Genomic DNA, 19,754 nt, shown 5'->3' on the forward strand with positions numbered 1-19,754 from the left:
CGGCATGGAGTACCGATCTCTATTGTGTTAGATTGAGATGTATGTTTTACTTCCAGGTTCTGGAAAAAATTCCATGAGGAGTTGGGTACGAGGTTGCATTTCAGCACCGCTTACCACCCACAGACGGACAGAAAGAGTGAACGGATGATTCAGAAGCTCGAGGACATGTTTTGAGCGTGTGTGTTGGACTTTGGAGGAAGTTGGGACATGTACCTACCATTGGCTGAGTTTTCCTATAACAACAACCACCATTCGAGTATTGGTATGCCTCCCTTCGAGTTGTTGTATGGGAGGAGGTGTCGGACTCCCATCTGTTGGGGAGAGGTAGCGCAGCGAGTGATGGGAAGCACTGAGATAGTGGTTCAGACGACTGAGCAGATACAACAGGTCAGACAAAGGTTGCTAACAGTTCAGAGTCACCAGAAAAGTTATGCGGATAGGCGAAAATCCGAGCTCGAGTTTTGGGTTGGTGACTTCGTACTCCTGAAGGTATCTCCTTGGAAAGGAGTGATCCGATTCAAGAAGAGGGGCAAGTTAGGGCCCTAGTACATTGGTCCTTTTAGGGTGACTGTGAGGGTGGGCAGGGTAGTGTATCATTTAGATCTACCTGCAGAGTTGAGCCAGATACATGATACCTTCCACGTGTCTCAGTTAAGGAAGTGTATATATGACGAGTCGGCGGTAGTGCCACTAGAGGATATACAGGTGGATGCGAGCCTGCATTATGTTGAGAAGCCGACCGCGATCCTCGATCAAAGGATTAAGGTTCTGAGGAACAAGGAGGTGCCCCTGGTTCAGGTCCAGTGGCAACATCGAAGAGGGTCCGAGCTGACTTGGGAACCGGAGTTGGAAATGCGGGAGCAGCATCCAAAGTTGTTTGCAGAGCGACACTTCGAGGGCGAAGTCTGATTCTAGTGGGGGAGAATTGTAACATCCGAAATTCCAGGTATCATATTATAATTATTTATTTTTGTCAAAAGAAGGACTCAGTGAGTTGATGCCTAGACTTGTCAAGTAGGATCTGGATTTGTTGATTGGATTTAATGAAGGACTCGACGAGTCGGGGAGTCGACTCGAAGAGTCCGTGCTATGAGCAAAAACCCTAAATCCTCGGGTATGTGCCCTATTTAAGGGATCTTATGGCCCTTATTTGCAGCCACCTTCACCCTTGAGAGCACCAAAGAACAAGAGAGCATATATATATATATATATATATATATATATATATATATATATATATATATATATATATATATATATATATATATATATATATAGAGAGAGAGAGAGAGAGAGAAAGAGAAAGAGAGGAAGCTAATTTTATAATCTTTAGTGTAATTTTGCAAGGAAGAAGGAAGGAGGGCAAGCTAGACGACTTAAGGAGCTCAGATTTGCTACCATTTTATCAGAAGAGGCTACTAGAGGTATGAATCCATGCTCAATCTCGTGTTTATGGTGATCTACTTGAATCTAGGGTTTTCTCATCCCTTCTTTAGCTTGGATTGAAGCTCATAAGGTCCCGATGAATAGATCTTAGATCTGAACCTTAGGAGGTCCAAAGAGTCCCAACCATTCTTCTTTATGTTGTTCCATTAGAGGTATGAACCTAGGATGCCATTTTAGAAGCTATTTCACCAAAGAAGCATTATGGACGTTGCATGAGTGCAAAGACTAGACCTTTACGTGATTATCAAGCATTGGGAAGTCAGATCTATAGGTTAGAGAAATAGATATGACCTCAGAAGGTCAGATGAGTGTGGCTATGGAAGAAACTCGCTAAGTCCATTAGAGAACTTGACGAGTCGAGTCGGGGTTGCCCCGCGATTCATGACCAATGGTAACTCGTCAAGTGGAAGGTTCACTCGACGAATCGAGTGAGGCTTTAGAAGGATCCGGAGGACACGCTTGACCTTGCCGAGTCTCCCATGTACAATCGACGAGTTTGGTCAAAGTTTGACCGTTGACTAGAGTTGACTTTAGTTGACCTTGGGGTTTTGGTCAAGCTGAATCTAGAGAGGCCAGGAAGGGGTAGAATGGTCTTCTACCCAATCTTTAAGGATGAGGACTAGAGAAAGTATTGATTAGAGATGTTGTTATTTTGATAGGAGGAGGAGGCTAGGTCGAGTCATGGAGCTAGAGATTATCTGACATTGTACGAGGTAAGTCTTCTCACTATACATTACCTAGAGTGGTATCTATGTGCAGACCATAGGGTCTTATGTGTATGTGTATGTTTGTGATTATGTTCAATGTGTTATATGTATGCTATGCGATATATAGACCGGACCAGAGAGTCCAACGACTCATGAGGCCAGAGGGTCCTCGATCAGAGCAGACCGGAGGGTCCAATGAGCTAGACCGGACCAGAGGGTCCAACGAGCTACGGGATAGGAGGGTCCTGCTGAGACACATTGACCGGAGTGTCATACCGATTTATAGCCTCGAGTGGCTTATGTGTTGTATGTGGTATTTTAGGGAACTCACTAAGCATTTATGCTCTTATAGTGTTTTGTGTGATGTGTTTCAGGTACCAGTGAGGATCGCGGGAAGGCGTCATCATAATTTGTACACACTAATGGAGAATTATGTATTTTGAGATTTTGGGATATGTTTATTTAAGATGACGTGTGACACTTGAGTTTTTGAAATGAATTATATGAATTATGTTTGTTTTAAAATGAAAAATTGTTTTAAAATTTTCACGTTGTTACAGTGGCAAACCTTTGGTCACGCCATGGCCAATATATGACAAAACAGATGCGAGACCTTTCGCTCACTACATCGTGGTTTCTTGGCTTAACAACCTTTTCCATTAAAGCCTTAATCCTTTAAGCCTAAAGCTATAAATCTTGAATCTAATTCTTCTAAGTGACTTAATGGACAAAGTTTCCAACTTTATCCAATCACATGGTTCAAACAACCAAGATCTAGACTTTAAGTCTCAAAGAGTCCAATAATGCATCTTTCTTGATCTAATCAATTAAGTCAAAGCCTCCAACTTTTAGATCTTAATCAACATGATGTTTAGATAGATACAATTTCCAACTTTATACATAATAATGCCCCAAGCTCCCAAGATCTAAAACCTTTAGCTAAGAAATGTAAAAAAAAAAAAAAACAAAAAAAACACCCACTTTCTTTATTCATGGAGTAAAGAGAGTTCTTGTATATACTCCTTACCCTAAATCACTAGATCTAAACTTTAAACATGAACCAAAGCTCACAGTGTTCTTCAAACTCCATGAAACAAGTCACAAAGGGACAAAAACTCATAAAAAGATGGACCAAAACACTAAATATTCATAGGTCTAATGATAAAACACAATAAAACAATGATCTTTAAGGCTTACCAAGGTCTAGAAGGTGAATGCATGTTGAATACTTCACATTCATAGCTTTAAGGACCAATCTTTCTTGTTCTTCTTCCTTCTAGAACATAAAACCACTTAAAAGATAACACCAAATGGCCATCAAGAGAGCACAAAAATGGATTTAGGAGAGAGGATGAACTCCAAACACTTCAATAGAGGCTAGGGTTTCATTAGATGTGTTCTAGAGGATGTGGAGGCTGAAATGGCAATTTTCTAAGGTTAATTACCTTTAAATACCCCAAACCCCTAAAAAACATGTAGTCTACTTGGCTAGGGCACTGCACACTTTTAACGGGTGCTCCATGCTCCTCTGATAATTTCCTGATTTTCCGATTTTCAGCTTTAGCTTCAAACAATCATAACTTCTTCATTCTAACTGCGTTTTCAGTGGTATATACACATGAAGGTATTGACAAGCTCTACAATTCTATCCGCTTATGTTTAGCTTAAAGCATACATAACTTACTTTATTAATACACATAAAGTACAAAATATCACTTTATCCATTATACCCCTTTGGCTCTAATGCAAATTTCAAGGGCTTAAATCATGAATCAATATTATCAATATCCAATAAGGTCTAAACTCTATTCCATTGTAGCTTAAGACCTTTACTTGATCAAATTACAGTCTGGTATCGTGAAATCAGGAATATCCCGAAACTAGATGTTACATGTTATAGTGTAAATCTTCAAAAAGTTAAGTTTTCCATACGAGAATATTCAAAACATAGGATCAGTGATATGATTGGCACAAATAAGATAATTTGTTTTTTGAGTGTATTGCAATACGACTTTTGATAACACCACTTAAGTAGATTAAAAGCTAGTTTTAAAAATAAAAAAAAAGTTATTTGATATAACTTATTCATAAGCTCATATAGCTTTTTCATAATTTTCCAAATATATCATTTATAAAAAAACATCTCTAATAGTTAACTTATATTATTGTTAAAATCATTTATCATATTATATTTCACTAACTTTAACTATTACTTAAATATATTATTCATTCTTTAACAATTACTTAAATATATTATTCAATGATTAACATCTTTCAACAAGTTTGTACAACTTTAATTAATTTTTATTATCTATCTCAAATGTTTTACTCACATAATTACTCATTTTTTTTTCAAAAAAACAACATCATACTTTAATAAGAAACATTTTAATCGAAAAATATCACTAGATATTATTATTTAAATAATTAAAATATTACAATATATCATTTAAAAGGAATATAATACCATATATCATGCGAATAGAAATATAACAATATGAGACATCTAAAACCATAGTTTATATAATTGTTATAAATTCTATATTTTAAATGAAATAACATTAAATAGTTAATAGAATTAACTAATTTGTAAATAACTAAAAATTAATTAAAACCTACATATAATTAAAATATAATTAAAGGTTAAAATAAAATTTTGATCTAATAAATATGTTAATTGTATAAAGGGAATAGGACTAATTAAGGTAATTAACTTTTTAGTTTGTTCACATGTAGGTAACTATCTTTTTTTTGTACATACCTAGGTAACAAACTTTTTGAAACTTTTCACATATGACCATTATGACCTGCTGTAGCAGGTTACATCCGGCTACAGTAGGTCATAATGGTTACGTTTGAACACTTTCAATAAGTTCGTTAGCTAGATGTGTACAAAAAAAATAGTTACCAAAATATGAATAAAACCAAAAGTAAGAGTAAATTACACGAATGGTCCATATGGTTTGGGGAAATTTATGCGTTTGCTACTGTTTTGTTTTGTTGCGTTTGGTCCATGTCTTACCTAAAAAGACTAGTGTGTCCTTATTAATTTATTTTTTTTAATTAATTTTTTTATTTATGTATTTTTTTTATATGTTTAAAAAAACTAATAGACCTCACATATCTGTATCTCCTCACCATCCCATCTTTCATCATCTTCAACTTCTATTTCTTTTTCATCTTTAATGACAACGAAGTCTTCACCATCTATTCTTTTTCGATCCTTCAACTCCAGCGAACCAACACCACAACTCAATAAAATGAAGAGACAGTGGGTTATGGTGTTTGTTCGCCAGAGTTGAAGGACCAAAAAAAAAAAGGATGGTGAAAAGTTCCATTTCACTAAAGATTGAAAGAAAATAGAGGTTGAAGAGGATGCGAGATGGGATGGTGACCGGTGGGACCTAAATTAAATTTCTCAAATGTGGTTTCAAGTTTACGGTGAGGAGATACAGATATGTGGGGTCTATTAATTTTTTTAAACATATTAAAAAAACATAAATAAGAAAATTAATTAAAAAAATAAATTAATAAGGGCATAATAGTCTTTTTAGGTAAGACAGGGACTAAGTGCGCAATAAAAATAAACAGTAGGAACCATCCGAGTTAAAAAAAATAAGTTAGGGACCAAATGCACAAATTCCCCCAAACCATAAGGACTATTCATATAATTACTCTTACTTTTGGTTTTGTTCATATTTAGGTAACTAATTTTTTTTTTTTTTACACATGTAGGTAACAAACTTGATGAAACTGTTCACGTATAACTATTATGACCTGCTGTAGCTGGATGTAACCTGCTATAGTAGGTTATAATGGTCATATGTGAACAATTCTAAAAAGTTTATTACTTGATATGTACAAAAAAAAAGATAATTACCTATATGTGAACAACCCGAAAGTTAATTACTTTAACAAATCCAATTCCCTTGTACAAATTCAAAAATAATTTAACTATTTAATAAACTTTATCCCTTACAATGGTTTTAAGCGGTGATAAGGACATCTCGGACACGACACCTTTTTTACACAAAAATAATATGAATTCTTTTTCAAAATTTTCAACTTTTTACCGATGTTAATAAATATGATAACATCAAATTTTATATATATTATTCTTTTACACAAAAATAATATTAAAATTACATATGTTACTTTTAGTCGCTTATGTTTTACGTAAATTCATTTATAGTTTAGTTAATATGATTAGATATGTTCTAAATTTGATAATTATTAATTATAATATTAAGTTACATGTTAAACTTATATTAACTAATCAAAATTGTAAGACTTAACTTTTTATGTTTCGTATTTATTTAAAGTTCTATAAATATTTTACAACAAAATAGATGTAAATGCAAATATAAAAGCTAGCTGAACGTTATTTTTGATAGTTTATGAAAAAACTAAAATAAAATATACTGAAAATAAATTTTTTTGTTCAAAACATGATGTAAAAAATAATTTGAGTTTAATATCACCTGTTGTGACGTCGGTCTGCTAATATATCATTTATCATTGTTTATTCTTTATTTATTTGTTTATTTTAGTCTTATATTTATTTGTTATCTCTTGGTTAAAAAGAAAACAAATTAAATTTCTTTTTATGGTAGTTTACAGATAAAATAAAATATTAATATTGTATTCATTTTTTCGTTCGAAGGTCATTATTTGATGCGAAAAATTTATCGTAATATTGCAAATACGATTAGGAAGGCAACAAATGTGTTTTAGATTTTAAAATATCTGGAAAGTTTCTACTTTTTAATTATTTTAATATGACAAATTTATGATTTATTTTTATAATGTATATACAGTATAACAATTGTTTTTAATTATATGGCTAAATATATTATCATATTATTTTATATTGGATTTATCGAACATTATTACTTTATTTCAGTTATCAACTATCTTGTTAAATCAAAGTTATTTTTTTAGCTACTCTGCCAAATTAATCAAAATATTATATTTACAACTAGAAATGGAATAAAACAAGAAAAAATTGTTGGCCCGGTCCTTAAATACACCGACGTTCCTCGTGAACTCACGTTTTTTGTAACGAAAAAAGAAAGAAATTCTACATACTATTTATAAGGTGATCTTTGACCGAACGTATATTTTTGAATTCTCGTAGACTTAGATTAAGACATACATATAAAACCAAGATTGTAGAACTCGTCACTTGGTATCTGTTTGACTGACTACCGAGTAGCGAGTACTCGGGAGTACTCGGATTTGATAATTCATGTAGAAATATTTTTAGGAAAATTATATATGTCAAAATCATAAGCTAAAACCATTAGTTGATTGAAATATATAACAAAATTAGATAATATGAATACACAACAACTGAAAAACACATAACAGTCTCATTTCGTGAATAATTACTGAAAATTTAAGATATATATATATATGTAGTAATAATCACATGTGTATGTGATAAATAATAAATCATTAAGTATATATTATACATATTAATCATTGATTTGACTGAGTTTTCAACATTGATCGGTTCAGTAAGGGGCCGATCGGGAAGTACTCGGGATTTTGTAACTCACATCGGCAAGGGGCCGAGTAGCAAGTACTCGGATGAGTAATCGGCCAACTCGACGAGTTTTACAACACTGCATAAAACTAAAAGTCATAAACATTAAAGTGTATTTAAAGATTTTTAGCTAAAATAAAGGGCAAAATGCATAAAAACATAATCATATATCTACTAACAATAAAAACCTTAACCACTTGGGTTGTGGTGACTTGGTAAGGTATGTGGAAGATATGGTGGATAACCTATTGACCCATGTTCAAATCCTGACACTACTAAGCCCTTGTAGCCATGGAGGTTTGCCTGCAGTGACTCCAGGGCATGAGGCAAAGCCTCATGTTTGCAGCGGGGGATTAGTCGGTGCGCGAAAGCTGGCCCGGAAACCCTCGTTAGAGAAATTTCATTTCCAAAAAAATAAAAATAAAATCCTTATATATATATATATATATATATATATATATATATATATATATATATATATATATATATATATATATATATATATATATATTTGAAAGTTACAAATTGACATTTATGACATGACATTTATGTTGTTTGTTTTTAGATTGATATGAGAAAAAGAAAAACAAGTAACATTTATTTTTGCTTTAGTAAAGTGTCCTTGAGTAATAATTTGTTTTGTACGTTTTACTTTAGATAAGAGACAATATCACTTATTTTTATTTACATGTTAACATAAAACGAAAAAGATAAATAACATGTCACAAATCAATCGGTAATTTTATAAAAAAAAAATCCAAATAATTGGGTTAATTTGAAAGGTAACTGAAAATGTAAAGATTATTTATTTATTTATTTATTTATTTTTTGTCTATCAACAAAATACAAATATTTTTTCAAATATTGATAGATAAATAATTATGATTTTTAGCGTCTTCCCTTAAACAAAAGAACTATATAATAACAATTTTACACCATTTGTTTACTATACGAAAACAAACTGAATAATTATTCTAAATTTTTAATTATTCTAAATTTCTAATATAATTACTATGAAAAAAATAATAAGTAAACTCATATTTTGGTACCAAAAAAAACAACGTAATTGTGACTAATTCTACAAAAGATGAGCAAATTTGTGGTCAATATTTTCTTTTCAAAAAAAATAAATAAATAAATCTATAACTTCGATTATTAAAAGCATTTTATGGCTTCTTCCAGAAGGTCTTTCTGATAAGCACGACTACTTATATTTAGGCTAGAATATAAGTCATTGCATGCAATAATTATAGCTGTTCTGCTTATCACTCGGTGGGACCAGAATATACCCACCCTTGCGTAACGCATGTCAACTCCACGGACATGCCTATTGCGCGACACGTGTTTAACTAGACTTCACTTGTCAATACGTGTGATTAACACTTTACCTAGGCGCGTGAGGGAATGCAACCTTTACAAATCCCAAAAAATCTTTATAAATACTACCTCTTACTCACTCACAGTTGTGATACACTCTCTCTCTCTCTCTCTCTCTCTCTCTCTCTCTCTCTCTCTCTCTCTCTAAGAAAGAAAACCATCTCCGTCTTTCCGCGTCGATCACGTCTCTGGTAATCTTTTTCTCCATGTTTTAGTTTCTCTCTCTATATCTATCTACGTGTATGTATGCATACGCCTTTAGTATTCGATCGGTGTACGGAAAGCTATGAATTTCTCTTCAATTTCTTCTTCTTGTTATTATGTACACATGCTGTTCATAAATTTATTCGATTCAAATTTGTTTTTGTTATAATAGTGTTGATCAAACCCTAACTGATTGCGATAGACGAAAATCATGATTTCTGGGTTGCCAAGAGAGCTTGTTTTTCTGATACTTCAGTTCCTAGATGAAGAGAATTTCAAGGAAACACTACACAGGTAACTTACAAATCCTTCGTTGAAATTTAAATTTACTATTTTTTAGCTACCAATTTTTTCTTTTTATGAATGAAGGTTGGAATCGGAGTCTGGATTATTCTGTAATATCAAGTATGTTGAAGAGCTTGTTACTAAAGGAGATTGGGATGAGTTGGAGAAGTATTTGTCTCCTTTCGTACAAGTTGATGATAATCGTTTTTCAGTGAAGATCTTATTTGAGATTCGTAAACAGAAATACTTAGAAGCTCTAGACACGTACGTAATATCTTATTTTTGTTTTAATCATTAATTAATAGTTGACTCGAATACTTAATATTATATATTTATATTTAATAATTTTGTTGGTTGATGATCACAGAAAGGATCGCGCTAAGGCTGTGGAGATTCTAAACAAAGACCTGAAAGTTTTCAAAACCTTCAATGAAGATCTGTTCAAGGAGATGACACTTCTTCTCACTATGGGGAATTTTAGGTACTTTTCAACTTTAATTATAACACCAATCATGGATCATACATACATATATACAATCTGTTTGATTTTTTTTTTCTTTCAGGGAGAATCCACAGCTTTCTAAGTACACAGATACAAAAACCGCAAGAGCTGTATTGGTTCATGAGCTCAAGAAGCTGATTGAAACAAACCCACATTTGAAAGATAAGTGTCAATTTCCTGCTTTCAAGAACTCAAGGTTGCGTTTATTAGTCAATCAGAGGTAATTAATATACAAATACTAGCTATAGTAATGAGAATAATAATAATAATATTTAATGTTTGTTTATCTAGTAGCTAATTATATGTTGTAACCAATTTTGCAGCCTAAACTGGCAACATCAACTTTGCAAGAACCCGAAATCCAATCCTGATATCAAAACTCTCTTTGTTGATCATGTTTGTGGACAACAAACAAATGTTGCTCAAGCTAATTCATCTCACGTGACTAATGAGATTGTGAATTCCGTGCTTAGAACAAGTGCTTTTCAAACGGTAGGTTTTGGTTTTAACTTTTAGCTCTTAAAAGTCAATTAATTGTTACAATTAATTTTTGTTTCTTTGTTGATGAAATATTATTATTTTCTTCTTTCAGCCATTGAAACAAGAAGCAGCACCATTTCTTGGACAAGGAATAGTCAACACATCATCTTTGACTCACCAACCTGTTTCTTCAAGGGCTCTTCTTCTTGCTGCTAACATTTCAGGTAACGTTAATTAATCTGTTTCTTGAATCTTGATATATAGTCTCTTTTTATACATAGATTGATAATTAAATATGAAATTGTAGATTCTGAGCACACCTTGAAGAGAGCAAGTCCTTTTGGGATATCAGAGGAGGTAGATTTTTTTTTTTTTTGGTTCACAATTCCCATGATCAAATTTCTTGTAATTTTGTCTTTAAAATGATGACGTGGTATGGCCATAAATTCTTGCAAGAAGTCTTTTAAAGTCTTTTAAATGTCAAGTCACTAGTATGGCCCACCTATTTATTATTTTAAATTATATTATTACATGAATATGTCATTTATATATTAAATTACATTGATACATATCTTTTGTTCAGTTACTTTGTCATATTGGTTTGTTATTTCATATATTCATAGATAAAATATATTTAATTATAATTAAGTTAAAAAATTAAATTGTAGTCGTAGCTATTTAATTACAAATTTTCTTTTATAAATATATTATTATATGGATACCCTTTTATATTATAAGAATTGTCTTATATTTATATGAAAAATATTTTATATTTATACACGAACAAAATAATGGGTTATATATATATATATATATATATATATATATATATATATATATATATATATATATATATATATATATTGTTTTGTGAAACCTTTTATAAAAGCAATCTTTTATGTATAAAAAAGTAATATCTTCTATTTCTATACAAAATATTTTATATTAATGTATAAAATTAGAAAACTACTTCCGATGTAAACAAAAAGGTATTTTCTATTTATAGAAACAGAAAACAAAGTGTTATAAGTAAACAAAAAGCACATATAAACAAAAACAATCGTACGTACTATATTTATATTTTAAACAAAAGTAAACTCTTCTAAAAGAAATAATATTTTACATCTAAACATTTTCATAAACACATCAACTAAAATAATAAGATATTTATTAAAGGGTTCAATTATTTGTATCGTTTTTATTTTCTTAAAAGATCCCTTAATAATTACTTTAAGGGGTCCTTTCAAAAAATCTGGAATCTAAGTAGGATCCTTTTAAAGATATAAAAAGATAATCATTAATATATCATTGGAGACCATTTGCGTAAATGTGTTAGCATTACTTTATTGTCTCATAGATTTTCCTAACGCATGGAGTTTTGCAGAACAATAATCTTGCCACATCATCAGGCACACGTCCTGGTCAATCCCATGTGTACGGCTTACGTCATCATGACGACTTACCCAAGACTGTTATTTTGACTATAAATCAAGGTTCAGATGTGAGCACCATGGATTTTCACCCCGAGTACCCCACTGTGCTTCTAGGTAGTTCTTCATATATAACTCAGGTTTTGGAGTTTCCATTTTCTTTATTTTAATATTCATTTTCCACGTGGCTTTTCCTTTTTAATTTCTTTTTCAGTTGGAACAAAAACGGGTGATATTTCCATTTGGGAGGTAGCTAGCAAGTTGAGAATTGCACTTAGAGGTTTCAATGTTTGGAACATCATGGCATGTTCAATGTCTCTTCAGGCATGACCATTGACTCATAGATTAACACCTCATTTTGACTTTTACTATAATTTTTTTTAATCCTTTTAATGTCATCTGTTATATGTGTTCAGGCTTCTTTGATCAATGATCCAGTCATCGTCAACCGTGTTACATGGAGTCCAGATGGCCTTTTTTTGGGTATCACCAAAAAAAACAATTTTTATTTTTTTCATTTGAAGGATATAATTATATATACTAAAAATTCAGTTAATGAGTAATGTATTTGGATTTCTGTAACAGGTGTCGCGTATTCCAAGCACATTGTACACGTGTACTCATATCGTGCTGGTGATGAGTTACGAGATCACCTTGAGGTGCATACATTATATATAATATAATAAATATTACATGTATTTATTTTATAGTTTTTTTATTTCTTTTATGTACTAATTATTAATTATTTAATTCAGATCGAGGCTCATGTTGGCAATGTTAATGATATTGTGTTCACCATTCAAAACCAGAAGTTATCCTTTATTACTTGTGGAGATGATAAGATGATTAAGGTTTGTTTAATTTAACATTCACACATCACAAATATATGACAAGTTTAAAACGATTATACTAGTGTGAATATAATTCTTTAAATTTGTAGGTGTGGGATGCTGCAACAGGTGTCAACGAACACACCTTTGAAGGTCATGATGCACCCGTCTATTCTGTATGCCCACATCGTAAGGAACACATTCAGGTATATCTCATATTCGTATAAAATCCAAATTTTATCTTTATATAAATGGAATTTTTTTTTATAAAAGCCAATATATTTTGGGCTGAACCATTGCTATTCTATTTTGTTTATCTCAATGAAATCATACAAGTGTGAGACATTTTTCCAATTTAACAGTTTTGACTTGTTATATCACATTTTACCGCTTATGTAACTTAATTTTTTAGAATAAAAGAATGGCGTGTCGATTATTATTAGTAAAAAAAAAAACTATAACTAATACTACTTTATTATTTTTTCCGACATGTGATCCCTTAAATCTTTTTGATGTTTTCAAAGATGAAACGTATTTGGGCCAGGCCTCGACTCAAAGTCACAAACTACCCCAAAAATATAATGATTCGAAATGATAATCGACACGCCATTCTTTTTGAAGTATTTAAAACAAGGATGAAATTGTCCAAAATATAATGACCTTCGTATAATTTTAACTTTATATTATAAACAAACTAATTTAAAGTATTAATTTATCTTGGCTAGTTTATCTTTTCAACATCTATTGATGGAAAGATCAAGGCATGGTTATATGATGATATTGGTGCAAGGCTAGATTATGATGCACCAGGTTACACTTGTACAAGAATGGCATATAGCAAAGATGGGTTGAGGTACATACATATGACATATAATATATATATATATATATATATATATATATATATATATATATATATATATATATATATATATATATATATATATATATATATATATATATATATATATATATATATATATATATATATATATATATATATATACACCCCAACATCTTCATTATTATATTTATTAATTTATTACACTAAACTCTTTAAGGATCACTTTATTTATTATATAATTTTCAAAATTGTAGGCTTTTCACTTGTGGTTTTAGCAAAGACAGGGAATCATACCTTGTCGAATGGAACGACAGTGAAGGTACTGTGAAACGAACATATTATGGTCTCGGGAAACAATTTGCGGGTGTTGTGCAATTTGACACAACCAAGAAATTATTAGCAGCTGGAGATGAATTTTCTATTAAATTCTGGGACATGGATAATAAACATCTTTTGACTTCTACAAATGCTGAGGGTGGATTACCGGTAATTTTTTTTAAAATTCCGTTGTTTTTTTAGTTGTATCTTTGGTACGTAAATTGTTTTTAAATTTAATTTACAGGCGTCACCGTGTATTCGGTTCAACAAAGGTGGAATACTTTTGGCTGTATCAACTTCTGAAAAGGGTATAAAAATACTTGGGAATACAGAAGGTGCTCGGATTATAAGATCCAATGATGATCGCCGGAAAATGCCAGGTGTCAGATCTAGAAACCCTGATGATATGGAAGTTTCCGGTGTTTGGAAGCCAAAAGAAATCACTGAACCTTCACAACTTCGTTCCATGAGGCTTCCTGATAATATGTTGTCAGTTCGAGTAAGTTGATCTTTTTGACTTAATCTGAACAAAATAACTTATTGGGTTAAGCCAAAATAATAGACATAATTGCATAATGTATTAAAAGACTAACCTTTACCTATTTTTCATTTTTCTTTTTTCCTCCCAACTCCTCACATTGCACTTTGTGAACATCTTTAAATTTAATGAATATTATGAAATTTGTATTTTGGAACGTTATCTGATTTTGAAAAGAAACAAACCTTACACTATATACTAACACCCATCATTATCTATTCAACCATTTAACCCCTATCGTACATATCTTAATGTGAAAAAAGTAACAACTCTCAAGTATCGCATCTTTAATAGATATTTTTTTATTGAATTTAATGTTTTCATTTGTTGTGTTTTCAGATTTTAAAACTTATGTATGCAAACTCTGGGACTTCCATACTTGCACTTGCTTATAACGCTGTACACAAACTATGGAAATGGGAAACGAACAACCAAAACATAGCGGGAACTGTACGTACTCAACTTTTATATCTCTAAACTTCATATGGTTTTACCTATTTACCCTTTACAAATGTTTTTTTTTTTTTTTTTTTTTATAGGCAACCACTAGTGCCCTACCACATCTATGGCAACCATCTAGTGGAATTCTAATGACAAATGATATTAGAGATGCAAATCTTGATGATACGATTTCTTGTCTCGCTCTTTCAAAGAACAGCTCATATGTTTTATCAGCATCAGGTGGAAAAGTATCCTTGTTTAATCTCACAACATTTAAGGTAATTTGTTTTTTTCTTGGGTAAATTACAGAAAAATCCATTATATTTTGTGTAATTTTACCTTTCAATCGTATTTATACTTTTTTTATGAGACCATAATAGTATCAAACATTTCTCAAATTAACTATTTTGATTGTCATAATGGTTAATATGTAAAGTTACCACTGAAACCTGAAAAGTATTTTTACTTTGAGAAAATGTCCAAAACTTTATGGTTAGACCGTAAAAAAAACAAAGTATTAATATTTTAAACTCAAAATATAATTACATTTTTGTAATTTGTAAAGTTTCATGTATTTAATATTTTCCATGTATTTCATAAATAAATGAATGCAGACTATGACAAGATTCGGGCGCCCACCACCATCAACAACATGTATTGTTTTTAATCCACATGACAACAACATTATCGCAATTGGAATGTCGGATGCTTCAATTCACATCTACAATGTTCGTGTTGACAAGGTATTATTCAAAAAATTTTAGTTTATATATATATATATATATATATATATATATATATATATATATATATATATATATATATATATATATATATATATATATATATATATATATATATATATATATATAAATTTTTATGTATTAATCGAATAATGATTTAATTTTTTTATAAATTACAGCTCTTGGAAAAGCTAACGGGTCACGAGAATAGTGTAACTGGGCTTGCATTCTCTATGGATAAAAACATTCTAATCTCATCAGGATCTGATGCTCAATTATGCGTTTGGAAAACCGATACTTGGGAGAGACATACAAACAAATTCTTACAAACTCCTCCTGGAAGAACAACAAATCCCTATTCAGAAACCCGAGTACAGTTTAACCCTGAGCAGACACGTGTCCTGGTTATTCACGAAACACAAATCGTCATTTCTGACCCAATCAAACTCGACTTTTTGATGCAGGTAACAATCAAACTATTTCATATATCCGTAATTCTTGTAGGGTAAATTTCGGATTTAATTTCAGTTGAAAAGTTGTTATGTGATTTTTTTTACATAAAACCGCTGATAATTTGGAATTTTTTACTTTGTCATTATGTGCCACGATAACCGATTATAGTTGGTAACTAATGGCTTAACTAAAAATAATGTTTTCTCAGCAAAAAAAAAATCGTAATGCTATTTTTTTGGTAAAAGCCTGAAAATGTAACGCTTTTCCGAAGTCTTCTTTTTTATATTTATGAAATCAATATATGTATTTTTACAGTGGATTCCGCGACATGGAAGTGGAGCAATTACGGATGCGGTGTATTCATGTGATGGGAAATCGATATTTGTTACCATTGAAGATGGGAGTGTGAATGTTCTGAATGCAAAGTACTTGAGGCTGAAATGTCGCATTAGCCCTTCATCATATATACCAACTACCTCAAGGGTGTGTCCACATGCGATTGCTGCTCACCCATTTGACCCGAATCAAGTTGCAATGGGGCTTTCAGATGGCGGAGTTTATGTTATTGAGCCTCTAGAGTCGGATAAAAAGTGGGGGAGTGACCCGGATGTCAGTTTGGGATTAATGAGTTAATTATGAAGAATAAAGAATAGTTTGAGTGTTGGTTTATGTTTTTGGAAGGTAAAACTGTTTGTCTTAGTTTGTGTTGGATGTTTTTCAGTATGGTGTAATAACCGGATAATGTGTTAGGATTTTATCTGTGGTTTTATGTTTTGTGTTTAAGTGGTGTGCTTGGAGTTTTTTATGAATTTATGGATTCCTTGGAAGTTTTTTGGTTTTAAAAAACTAAATATTATTATAGAATAACCTTGACTAGACTTTCGAAATGATTTTATATATTGCACTAAAAATATAAACAAAAAGGAACTTGAAAATTTGAATTTGGAGTCGTGAAGATTCTCAACAATGAACTTTATGCCTATATATACCATTAAATCGTGGTGCACAAAATCGATTTTGAAACTGTACATGGTCGAGCTTTTAGGGTAAAGTAAAATAAATCAGTTTTCCAAAAAATTGGTTTGGTCTTTAACCGATTTTGTGACAAAAAAGTATGACCTAGTATAACAGGTTTGTAAATAGTTCCTAAAGTTTTTTTTTTTTTTTTTTTTTTTTTTCTAACTTTCTTGGTTTATAACCGTTTTCAATTATCATGTCATAATCTTTTTTTTAAGCTATATATTCAAATATTCATGTTCTAACAAGTAACTAGAACTTTTAAGAAAAGGATTGCCGTAAACAATTAACTCAAGCCACCTTTTCTTGTTAGTCGACCACTTGGAGCCATTTACCCAAGAAAATCGTTGGACTATAGAACCAGATACAAGAAAGATGACATCACACATACATGCTAAACGACACCACACATGCATCAAAACTTGACATTGAAAAAAAAGGATGATTAGTAGTCTCCATGTCCGTATCGCAAATCAGGCACATCAATGATTCCAATTCAATGCCTTTTTCGACAAGCTAAAATGAGTTGGGAGCTTGTCAATGATTAATCGTCAAATAAAGATATTTATCTTCGTCAGGACTATTCTACACCACCTTGTACTATTATTACGATCAGCGTAACGTCTCTCAAAATATAGAGTAAAAATTTCATTTTTACATAAATCAAACCAACCAAAACCCTTTTCATAAAAGATCATCATAGTTTCAAATCTAGTTTTGAAAAAGACATCAAAGTATCATAAAGCGATAGTGCGAAAACTCAAGCGGATGCGGTGCAATCACGTTGTGCTCTTCCATGTTTTGATAAAATACCTGCCACATTTAAACTTAAAATCGTAAGCACAAATCTTATTGAGTTTCCGACGTTACCACGATACCAATACAGGTTCCGCCCAAAGTACATAACGGACCCCATCCAACATGAATAAGGGGCCCTCCCAACTTGCATAACGGGCCTCGCCCAACATGCATAATGGGCCCCGCCTAATATACATAACGGGCCCCGCCCAACATACATAACATACATGCAAGAGTCACAAAGATAATCTAGCATTCTACAAAGTATAGTGAGAAGACTCATTTGAACTACTCAATAGAAGCCAACAACTACCTCAATAACAGAACAACTAACCCAAACTACCTAATACCAAACCAAGACCATTCCTAAGTCAAGTACACGATTCTACCAAAGTTTGACCAAAAGTCAAAGTGTTCAAAAAGTTAACGATCAATGGTTAACCATCCATCGAGTGCCGCGTTGGGCTAATCCCCTTGGCCGCGTCGTGGTTACTAGAGGACAAAACAAACGCGGGTTGACAGACTATCACGCCCTAGTTAACCGTGTCGTGGTGAACGTCCTCAACAACTTATTCCATTAAGCTCTTGACCCTTAAGTTCATAGTTCTAAAGCTCATATCTAGATCGACTAAACCTATTCATGAATAAAGTTCCCAACTTTATTCATTTCTTCCATTCAATAAGTTAAGATCCTAAACCCTAAGCACGATTGGAACGGATCTCCAAGCATAGCTCAAATGAGAAGCATGCATATGCATTTTTCTATAAACCAACAAGTCCAGAAGTCATTACATCTTAGAATATTGCTCTAGGGTTCTCTAAACTAAAAGAACTCCAAAGAAATGGGATAAAATTGACCAAAATGACATAAAACCAAGATTTAACAATCTAATGAACAAGTTTGAGACTTTATACCTCAAGTAGCTCTAGGATCATGATGAGAATGTTGGAATAAGACTTCAAGAAAATAAGAACCACCTTCTACAACCACAAGCTTCAACATCAATGGAAAACCAAGGTTAAAGCACGAAGAACACAATTGCTAGAGGGAGATAGAGCTAGGGTTTCATTTTGGGAGCTAGAGGCGGCAAAATGGGCAAACTGTAATCCTTATATTCCTTAAATAGGGCTCAAGGCTTGAGTCCTAGGGATTTGTAACAATTGGTAAAAATAGGAACAATCGTACGATGCTATGTTTTGATTATTAAACAATATGAGTATTTTATCAAGAATGGTTGAAAGAATTTAACCTCTTTTATTTAAATAAGTTCTTGTGAAATATAAAACAAGTAACTAACGATAATTTCGTTATGATGTATGACTACGAACCATCACCGGTTTGTGAAATTAGCATATAACATCATTTAAACGCAACAAACTTAATTTTTGTATCAACATGTCTCTAGTTGATAAGTAAGTTAGGTTCTATGTAAAACATTTGCTTAATAGATGTGAAGGATCTAAATTTGACAAATATACGAACCAAAGTGACAAAACGTGTTTAATGATATGGTTAACCGGTTAAATGTCACGAAATTATACATTGCTCAATAAATTTTATATTTAAATAAATTAAAATATAAAATGAATTATTATAAGGTATATATAAAATGTATTTAAGTGTTTTTGAATAAAAAGAATAAAACATAAACATTAAAGTTCAAATACACAAAAACTACATTGTTATTTTATACTAAGTATACATGTATGTATTTGTATATATGTATTATTATCTAGTGAATGACAAGTTATGAGTCATGAATTAAAGTGATTTCATGTAAGTTTTATGATGT

General features: G+C 31.6%; 1 protein-coding gene across 1 annotated transcript; it reads left to right on the forward strand.

Moving 5' to 3' along the window:
• The first annotated feature begins 9,493 nt into the window (after positions 1-9,493).
• LOC145040107 (topless-related protein 4-like) lies at positions 9,494-16,929 on the forward strand. Its single transcript, XM_078988086.1, has 21 exons — positions 9,494-9,576; positions 9,652-9,831; positions 9,935-10,048; positions 10,131-10,289; positions 10,393-10,561; positions 10,662-10,733; positions 10,814-10,916; positions 11,968-12,096; positions 12,194-12,303; positions 12,396-12,462; positions 12,565-12,638; positions 12,735-12,830; positions 12,920-13,015; positions 13,535-13,662; positions 13,908-14,139; positions 14,216-14,470; positions 14,849-14,959; positions 15,049-15,228; positions 15,565-15,693; positions 15,873-16,157; positions 16,462-16,929. Exons 1-21 carry the CDS (start codon positions 9,494-9,496, stop codon positions 16,777-16,779), a joined length of 3,090 nt encoding a protein of 1,029 aa, XP_078844212.1. The 3' UTR covers positions 16,780-16,929.
• Positions 16,930-19,754: the final 2,825 nt, after the last annotated feature.

Source organism: Lactuca saligna, chromosome 4, assembly GCF_052625555.1.
Source record: "Lactuca saligna cultivar CGN05327 chromosome 4, ASM5262555v1, whole genome shotgun sequence".
Taxonomy (NCBI): domain Eukaryota; kingdom Viridiplantae; phylum Streptophyta; class Magnoliopsida; order Asterales; family Asteraceae; genus Lactuca; species Lactuca saligna.